The sequence below is a fragment of the Danio aesculapii genome, chromosome 9 (genome assembly GCF_903798145.1).
Source record: "Danio aesculapii chromosome 9, fDanAes4.1, whole genome shotgun sequence".
Classification (NCBI taxonomy): Eukaryota; Metazoa; Chordata; class Actinopteri; order Cypriniformes; family Danionidae; genus Danio; species Danio aesculapii.
This window is the reverse complement of record NC_079443.1, coordinates 753,325-763,637: the sequence shown is the minus strand read 5'-3', so window position 1 is coordinate 763,637 and position 10,313 is coordinate 753,325. Positions and strand designations below refer to the sequence as shown.

The window sequence follows — 10,313 nt, the reverse complement described above, 5'->3', positions numbered from 1 at the left end:
CATGCTGACGTACGGCCCGCGGCGCGACACTGACGAAACCTCCGACATCTCCTCACATGCCTACAGGACAGAAGGAGGATCAGCTCACGACACTTCTCTACACTGCACATCAGGGCTCGCAAAGGGCCCGTTTCCACTGAGCGGTACGGATCGGTACCTGCCGTTTCTGCTGTCAAATGGTACCAAACAGCAAACGGTACCAAAGAGCCGATTATAAGGGCCCACGCCATTTTAGGGGCCCCCAGATATACAATTATGGCCCGTTTCCACTGACTGGTACAACACAGTATGGGTCAGTACGGGTCACCCTTATCAGGCTTGTGTTTACACTGCCAATGGTACCTTTTGGTGGCTGTGGTGTGTGACAGAAAGCCAGTCGACGTCATTCTCGCTCAAGGAAACATAGATTAGTTTGAGTTAAGGTTATTTAAGCTTATTTATGAAGACGGAGCAGCACGGTGGAGCAGTGTGTAGCACAATCGCCTCACAGAAAGAAGGTCACTGGTTCGAGTCCCGGCTGGGTCAGCTGGCATTTCTGTGTGGAGTTCGCATGTTCTCCCCGTATTGATGTGGGTTTCCTCTGGGTGCTCCGGTTTCCCCTACAGTCCAAACACATGTGGTAAAACATATGCTGGATAAGTTGGTGGTTCATTCCGCTGTGGCGATCCCAGATTAATAAAGGGACTAAGCCATACCTGTCAACATTGGGATGTGAAAATAAGAGATATGGCCACCATAATAAGGGATTGACATTCTCCCTTTGTGCGTGTCATCAGAGGGAGAAAGCCCCGCCCACTAGTGCCCATCTCTCCATCTCATTAGCATAAACAGCAGCCCTGAGTGAGAAGCAGCCGTCTGTCCATTAGCCATTAGAGTGTTTGAGCTGCTGAAGATAATGTCAGCATAGACTAAGAGGATTATAGATGTGGAGTTTAAGATGAACAGAGACAGGAGCGACATAGACTGACAGAAGCATCAAGCACACACTCACACTGAAGCACACCTGACCAGCACTCACAACAGACACACTGCTGTATTACATCTGCCACTATGCTGATGCACAGGCGTCTGTAGCTCCGCCCTCTTCTGAAAAGAGCAAGATCTCATTTGCATTTAAAGCGACAGTCACCAAAACGCCACAGTTAGGATCAAAGCCTGAAAGGGTCAGTTTCAGAGAGCTGGAGGACGTCATCTGTGTGATATCCTCAGCTCAAACACACACACACACACACACACACACACACACACACACTAGAGACTGCAGAGACGCATTTTACAGCTTGTAAAAAGGGAGATAATAGGTCTCCTTTAATTAAAAACATATAACATAACAGCAGCCAATCACTTTAGATAAAGCAGAGACACACACACACACACACACACACACACACACACACACACACGCACACACACACACACACACACACACACACAATGACAGGTTACTGCAGGTCAGTTGTTAGTTAAATAAATAAGTCTATCAGGTCGAGCAGCTCAAAGGCCACACCAGCAGCAGGCCGATCAGCGTAAATGACAGTAAAATAACCACAGACAGACATTAATACAGCACACTAGCACAACACTAGCAGTCGAAGCTAATTATTATCCATGTCTACACAGCGGTATAGCGCGACAACAGTAGCTTCCGACCCCCTGAGAGGAAAAACGTTCATGAAGCTGAGATAAAATGCCTTGTTAACGCCAAGTGAAACAGGTGTATCGTTAAAAACACACACATTTCTCACCTCTGCGTCGTTTGAAAGCAACTCCGGCTTCTCTGAAATGAAATATTCAAGTCCTCAGCGAACGGACGGAGAGCTTGCGTGGATAATACTGCACTTCCGTCCTGCTGATACTAGCGCAGCCAATCAGAGCACGCGCTGGTGACGCAATGATGAAGCGCTAAAGTGAAGCTCTAAAATTTCTGTTTATGAAAATACCGATTTACATTTTTTTCTTACTTGCAAAATGCCCTATGGCGGAGGAAATCTGCAAAAACAATAATTAAACAAATGAATATGCAAATAAATAAATCAATTAATTAATAAATCCTCAAATACCTGCACAAATAAAACAATAAATAAATTAATTCATTCATTTTCTTTTCAGCTTAGTCTCTTTATTAATTTGGGGTCGCCACAGCGGAATGAACCGCCAATTTATCCAGCATGTTTTTTTTTTTTTTTACGCAGCAGATGCCCTTCCAGCTGCAACCCATTTCTTGAAAACATCCATACACACTCATTTACTCTCATACACTACGGACAATTTAGTCAACTCAATTCACCTGTATCGCATGTGTTTGGACTGTGGAGGAAACCGGAGGACCAGGGGGAAACCCACGCGAACGTAAGAAGGAGAACATGCAAACTCCACACAGAATGAATGAGGAATGGCGGGGATGGAATCTACTTTCAGTTTAGCATTAATTAATTTGTTTATTTATTTATGCAGGAATTTGCTGATTTTTTTATATCCATTTATTTATTTGCGTATTTATTGTTTTATTTATGTAGGAATTTGTGTATTTATTTATTCATTTGTTTGTTTATTTGCATATTTATTTATTTATTGTTTTATTTATGTAGGAATTTGTGTATTTATTTATTCATTTGTTTGTTTATTTGCATATTTATTTATTTATTGTTTTATTTATGCAGGAATTTGTGTATTTATTTATTCATTTGTTTGTTTATTTGCATTAATTTGCATTAATCATTAATTTATTTGCGTATTTATTCATTCATTTATTTATTATTTGCGTATTTATTTATTTATTGTTTTATTCATGCAGGAATTTGTAGATTTATTTATTAATTTATTTGCGTATTTACTTATTTATTGTTTTTGCTGGTTTCCTCCTCCATAGCTAATGAGAATGGGGTAATCTACTTTCAGTTTAGCATTTTCTTATTCTCACAACATTCCTGTATTTATTAAATTATTTACCTTCCTGCACTATCAATTATTTATATATTTATTTACGCAGGAATTTGTGGATTTTTATATCCATTTATTAATTTATTTGCACATTTATTTATTTATTATTTTATTTATGCAGGAATTTATGGATTTATTTACTCATTTATTTATATATTTTGGTATTTATTTATTTGTTTATAGGTTTCGTCCTCCATAGATTTAAAGTTGGGGTAGAGGTTAATAAAGTAAAATTTAATTGGTAATTTAACAAATATTATTAATAATACTCTGTATGATTACTGTTTTGACTGTTTTGTGACGTTATTAAATTGCAGTTGATGGGTAATTTAATAAAAAATATAAATAATTCATGTTAACTTCCTGCCGCAGCTGTATCCCTTCTAGAAACAGTAAAAACACACGCACACACACACGCACACACACGCCGATTCCAAATGTCGTGTAGTCTCGCGGTACTTACAACACATCATCTAACCTCCCATTTCCGCTCTAAATTTTCACATTCCCGCCATCATCGGAAGCTCGTGGGACTCGAGCGCAGAATCTCCATCATCACAGCCGGCAAAACTCACCCGCAGACATCAAACCTCGGCCGGAGCACTCGCTGATCCTCCAGCGGCCCCACGGAGGACTCTCCCGCCCGCAGGTAAGCGCGCCGAGCCCGCAGAGCCCACCGGGAGCCGCTTTTCTCCAGAATGAGCGGTTCTCACGGCCCGGGGTGCTAATGTTAGCCGATTAGCCGCGTGCGGAGGATGCTGGAGCGCGAATTCATCAGAAAACCGCAGAATAAAGAGTCAAACTCGGTGCTCAGACGCGGGAAGGTGTGTGTGTTCGAGTGAGAGAGCGAGTGTGTGGTTGCAATGTGCGCGTGTATGTGTGTACCGTGTGCGCGCCTCGAGGGAGAAGCGTCCAGGTAAAGCGCGCGATTGAGGTAAAGTTGATTTTATATTCGCACATTCAGACTTCCTCTGTAATGTAGGGATTTTGCACATTCTACATTGTAAAATTGTATTAGCAGTCAGAAAGTACAACATCGCTCACAGTTAATTAAATAGTGCTAATGTTGTCTTGAAGTCATTCAGATCGAATATGGTGGTCATCACTATATGGACCGTGTCATGAGCTGTCACTGACCGAATGTGCGAATATAACGCCAGCTTTACCTCAGTAAGCGCGCGGAGTGTCCTTCTGACGTGCTGTTTGTTTACTTCTAGTCTTGACTCGGTAGTTAACGTCTAAAAACGCTCTATGCCGTGATAAACGAGCGCTTCGGTGCCGGACTCGGTCAGTTTGCTAACTTCAAAACATCAGAAGTTCAGATCAGCGAATTTCCAGCGACCGTTAAGTGATTTTTGTTTGATTATATACTGTAATTGAAAGTGGATTGTTGTTTAGTTTGGATTATTATAGGATGACGCTTGTTTTGTTCTGAGTTTGACAAACAATCGCGCTTTAACGTTACATGTAATCGCGCGTTACTTTTACACGGTTTGTTTGTTTTTGTCATTAACGTAAAAGTGTGGTAACGTAAATGTTTTCGTTTAGCAAAGATTATTTTAGCATGACACTTGTATTGTTTGGGAAATTAGCAAACACTTGTGCTTTAGCGTTACATGTAATCGCGCATTACTTTTACACGGTTTGTTTTGTCATTAATGTAAAAATGTAATAATCATGATGCCATCTAGCTCAGATTATTTTAGTGTGACGCTTGTTCTGTGGTTTAGCAAACATTCATACTTTAACATTAACGTTACATGTATTCGCATGTTACTACTACACGGTTTCTGTTTTTTTTGTCATTAACGTGAAAGTGTGCTTGCGGGGAAACGCAAGCAACAAAAAATGGATCATGGAAACATGCATACAACCCTTCACGAACGGCTAAATACTGCGTGCTGTGCTCAGACAGTCATTGGGTCTCACTGCTCGGCAGGTCTGCCTTACCTTCGCAAAGCAAGTGCTCTCGTTATCAATTCAGAAGTAGGGTCTTCTCATAGGATAAGGAAACTGTTATGAATAATAACGGGAAACCGGCGCGTCATCACTCCACTTGCAGATTCGCGCTACGTCACCGATTTTGATCGTTTGAAAACGATATATTTATTTTTTGAAATATTTATAATATTTTGGAGCAGTAAACCTGTCAGGCTGAATAATTCAAACGAATCATTGACTTCTGCTGTTTTCATTAATTTCAAAACACACAGATTTCTTTACATTTTAAAAGGCATATTTGGATATTATTTTTGCTGGATATACTGCTGTCCTAAAGACCAAACAAAAATGTAAATATAAAGTCCTACACATACCTTAGGGATGGTATTACAGAAAATTTTGGCGGGTTTAAAACCTTGACTTTTACCAAACTGCGATTTACCTTGAAAACGGTTATCGTCCCATGCCTAATGTGGATGATGTACCTTTAGCTAGTCAGTCGAAACTTTTCATTTGTCTTTCTGCATTTAATAATCTTTTGAAAGATACTTTCGCTTAGCCAGATTGCCTGCGCTTCCGCTTATACAAGGAAACAACTTGTTGTGTTTGTTGCAACAGGCATTGTCGATGTCCACTCAGAAAATACAACCCGTTTGGTTCCCTCCGCAAGCTCACAAGCTGCTTGTGCGCGCGAGACTGTGTTGCGAGCTCTGTGTGTGCGCTTGGCGCGAGTCTCAGCTGAATGTACGCGCACAGACGAGAACTGTAAAGGCTTTTATACTTGTGCTCGCTGTTGTACTGTTGTGCGAAAGCACGAGCATTTCTAATGTGAGATTGCCAACTCTGCAAATGAATATCGCAAATTAGAAAAGGTTGGTCGGTTAAATTATGCGACCGTAAGTAATGTTTCTATGGTTTCTAATGGTCTGAAGAACCGTTAACGTCAGAGCTTATCGATACTTCGGTCTTTTATAATGTAGAACCAAAAAAGTTGAACCAAGTCCATCCCATGGTTTCCGAAACATTCATTCTACCATGGCGGCGGGCCATGCCGAAATTCATCCCGCCACGGCTACATTACAGCTTCTCATTCAAAACATTTAATTTTTTTAATAGCGGGTAATATCCCCACCAAAACGTATTAAAGGGTAAGTGAATTATAATAGCGCAAACTTTTCTGTGACCGTAGTAGTGTTGTGTGTCATTTGTTTAACCCTTTAAGGTGACGTGCCTGACTTGACAGGTGCGTGAGGCCAGCAAACACGACGTATAGCCGTTTTACTTTACTTCAGGACGCATTAATGCTACTCTGTAGGTCTATTGGAGACATTCATAAATATTCCTAGCAGATCTAATAAATGTTGGAGACATACTCGTTACTAAATCGCACTTCAGCTGCGTTTATTTGAGCGCACAAGAAGATCTGCGCGCTCTTGAAGCGGCTTATATTTGAGGGGCGTGCAAGCAGTGTTGCCAGATGTTGCTGACTGTTTCCAGTGCTGTACACTGTTCTAGACATTTGTATGCGAAGAACGGGGGCTATGGCATCTCTTTGGGAGATCAAAACGAGTGTATGATGGCAGACCGGGGCTTGCGGGCACGCCGTTGCAAAACTGCCCAAATTTTCACCACCCACCTATGTCACTTTTTACCCGCAAAAATAAATTCAAAACCGCCCAATCTGGCAACACTTTGTGCACGAGCAGAGGAAATCGGCGCGCAAGCAAAGAGAACCGCATCCTCGTAGGCTGTTACATAAATGCGATCTCGACTTCTAATACTGCGCTCACGACATTTGGCATTGAAATAACGCCATAGTTAGTTAGATCTGTGTTAAAAAAAAAAGGCCTGCTGCCACAGCTGGAAAAAATCCTAGAGGAAACACTGCATCCCCAGCAGGCATGGAACGATAACCTATTTTTATGTGTTGTAAGGAAATCTGTTTTTGAAGCTAATGAAGATAGAAGTCAATGGTTTATTTTAATTATGTAGCCTGACATGTTAACTGTTCCAAAATATTATAAATGTTTCCTGAAATGTAATGTGTTAAATGGGGAAAAAAAGTTTTGTTTTTAACCTAGACATTTATAAAGAAATTATTTTACAGCGGTAAACACGATACCATGATACCGTGATATTTTTATCCAAGGTTATCATACCGTCAGAAACTTATACCGACCCATGGCTACTCCAGGGTGTCCTGAACCTTTAATGTCACATGTACTCGCGCATTACTTTCACTCAGTTTTTTTTCCCATTCGCTATTTGTTTGTCCTCATGTGGTACATTTTAATATGTGAAAGTAATAAATGCTGCTGCTTGGCTTAGATAATACTGTACATACACTTCCCAATTGTTATTAACAAGAATTTATCAAATGCACTTTTAATACAGAAGACACAGGCATATGAACATTAAGCAAACATTTTAAAAACTTTATTGCTTTTCTATTTTTAGAAATCACAAATTTGGATCTTTTACTTTAAAAAGAGATTTGGCTTTTGCAAACTTTTGCATTAGTGAATGTGAAATTACATTTGAGAGTACATGAGAGAGTACATTTTCTAATAAAAGCTGCATCTTCTGTCAGTGTTTCGTGGAGGATCTTCACCCTGATGGCCGTCGCAGTGCCCAGGCTGACCAGCGGTGGCGCTGTCCGCATCCGCATCAGGTGTGGCGAACTGGGGACCACCAAGTGGAAAGAGGGGGTAATTGAGATCCAGGAGAGAGACAACAAAATCAACCTGCTGGTCAAGTTCAACAGCGGAGGAGCTCCGAGGGTGTTTCAGGTGCGAGGTGCTTCACTGTAACCCTGGAATAACAGCATTTTAGTTCAAAATGATCATGTTAAATTAATGGTTCGTTTCTACTGAGTGGTACGGTTCGGTACTCTTGTCCGTTTCCACTCAAAAGGTACCACTTTTTAGGTACCCTTTCCAAAGAAAAAAACAAAAGGGTACAGAAAAGCGGAGCTAGACACGCAGCTGAATGCTATTGGTTTACAGAGATATGCCACTATTGCGTGCACAAGCCAGGAGAATGAAAACAAAGGAGCTGCCGTTTATTACACACACAGCCGAAACATTACATTGTAATAATATATACATATAATAATGAGTCATGGTCGACCCGAGCTCAAACAAACCTTGTCGTCGACTAGTTAAACAGCCACAAAGCCGAGAAGAAGAGTAGAATCTAGAATGTGTCCTGTTGTTGTTTATGAGGCTGTCGAAAAGCTGGAGTGGTTCACTTTCTCTAGAGATTTGCATGCACTTGCTGCGTGTCTATATTTGAAATAACGAGCTTCTTGAGCTGACGATGATAACGTGCGCGTGATTCTGACACCCGATCCTCAGAAACGCGAGAGTAAAGAGAGTGAAAAAACGAAGGAGAAGCCAGAAAAACAAAGGAGCGAATGATTCCTCAGCAACTTAAAACAGGACCGAACTGCCATGTTTTACTATTATCATCACCTTTTGGACTATTATGAACTGTGAATGACAGAGCTACTTTCTAACAAGATGTTAAACGTTACATGTGCTGGTGAAGAATAAAGATGAGAGGTTTGTACTGACTGAATATGTTTCGTATAGTTTATGAACCCAAATACGGCCTGAATGGAAGGTTTTGTAATTGGTAACATATCAGAGACTGCTGTGTTTACACCAGACGCAGTAGAAGCGTCAAGCGCGAGTGATTTACATGTTGAGTCAATGTAAAGGTGCGAATAGACATCCTGGGGCGCAATACGCACAAATGACGCGGCGCGAATCACGTTACCCAATCAGGAGCTTGCTCTTGTGGGGGTGTGATTATGACTTATCATAAGGCCTATCCTACCCAATAACCCAACACAACTATTAATAACTATTAATAAGCAGAAAATTAGTAGTTTGGCTAAAAAAACACAGTTAATAGTGAATATTGTATTTTAAAAAAATAAATAAATAAAAATGACCAAAACTATTTGATGATAAACTTTTAAAGAAAGAAATGCTCCATGTTTTCGTGAACATGTCTATTTCTTGTCAAATGCAATGCAAAATGTGAATGCAGTATTAAAAACACCAAAATCTTAAATAACGCTGATTATATCCAATGTTTTGAATTGAAAGCATTCTCAAGGTAAGATTTTTAGGCAAACATATTAACGAGCTAAGTGTTTTTATTTAAGTATCAAACTTAGGTTCATATTAGCCTGTGATTAACATGTTTACCTGCAGAGTTTTGGTTCTGTTTATCATTTAGACGTGATAAAGTAACACTAGGGTTGATGAACAGCTGTAAGGTCATCTTTAGCACACATGAGCATCAAATGCTATTAAAGCTCATTCATATGTGTGCTTTATTCCAGCTGAGTCACAATGTGAAGAGTGTTTCGTGGTTTCAAACGCACGGGCCGAACCGCATGACACTGACTCTGAAAGACTCCTGCATCGTCATAATGGATAAGCTGAACATGCTGGTCGCCAAAAAGATGAAGGAATATCTAGAAACGGTGAAGCTTGGTAAACCTGCAGGTGAGTTTCTGTCCCCTTTCAGCTGTCACTTTGGAACGGAAAATTTATATCTAATGTTATTGTGTACATTTTTATTTATTTATATTTATTTATTCTGTATATTTTCTTATATGAAGTTATTACAGGGTGTCCGCAGGGTCTTAAAATATTAAAAGTTGATAAATTAATTTAGAGAAATTTAAATCCCTTAAAAGGTATTAAATGCTATTTTGCTAGGTAATAAATGTTAAATCATTTTTGATTCTGCAATGTATGGTTAAGTGCTAAAGTTAGCCTGAATTATATCTTTGAATATCAGGATGCTGTGTATTTTATGAAGTCAATGAAATCTTGCTAGATTTGACATCATGCTGCTTTGTTTACTGCAGTAACCAACACCATTATTTCTGCAGTTCTAAAGCCGCCAACCTGCTGATTTAGCTATAATTTAATAGATTTTTATTCAGTATATGAATAATGTTTTAGGTTTGGATTAGTTTCTTGCATTATTATTCAGTAACTATACAGCAAGTTAAAATCTCGCCAGTGTTTCCGGTTGAAACCTAAAGTGGTTATAAGGTCTTAAACTGCATGGAAAGAGTCTTAAAAAGGTCTTAAAAGGTATTGAAATTCACTCTCTGATTCCTGTGTACTGTATACTCTATTATATACAGTCAATCCCTGAAATTATTCATACCCCTGGCACATTCTGACCTAAAATTACTTTTATTCAACCAGCAAGTTTGTTTTTGATGGGAAATGACACCCAAAAGATAATAAGATGATGTACAAGAGGCATCATTGTGGAATATAATGCTTTTCTTTACATTTGAACAAAAAGTGGCATGTCTAAAATTATTCATATCTTTCTCAATAATCAATAAAAACTCATTTATTGGCTATTACAGTGATCAAATGCTTCCTAGAAATTGC

General features: G+C 39.6%; 2 protein-coding genes across 2 annotated transcripts in view; one reads left to right on the top strand and one right to left on the bottom strand.

Annotated features, from left to right (window-relative positions):
• The window catches only part of insig2 (insulin induced gene 2), a 15,050-nt gene extending 13,202 nt beyond the window's left edge, over positions 1-1,848 (bottom strand). The window contains exons 1-2 of the mRNA XM_056464984.1: positions 1,746-1,848; positions 1-60 (exon numbers count right to left, since the gene is read on the bottom strand). The exon at positions 1-60 is cut by the window's left edge and continues 184 nt beyond it. Coding sequence (XP_056320959.1) covers positions 1-48 — 48 coding nt within the window. The 5' untranslated portion in view covers positions 49-60; positions 1,746-1,848. The remainder of the gene's footprint in view (positions 61-1,745) is intronic.
• Positions 1,849-3,426: 1,578 nt separating this feature from the next.
• The window catches only part of usp37 (ubiquitin specific peptidase 37), a 26,842-nt gene continuing 19,955 nt past the window's right edge, over positions 3,427-10,313 (top strand). Inside the window, exons 1-3 of the mRNA XM_056464706.1 lie at positions 3,427-3,589; positions 7,472-7,670; positions 9,236-9,401. Of these exons, the coding sequence (XP_056320681.1) occupies positions 7,497-7,670; positions 9,236-9,401 (340 nt within the window). The 5' untranslated portion in view covers positions 3,427-3,589; positions 7,472-7,496. The remainder of the gene's footprint in view (positions 3,590-7,471; positions 7,671-9,235; positions 9,402-10,313) is intronic.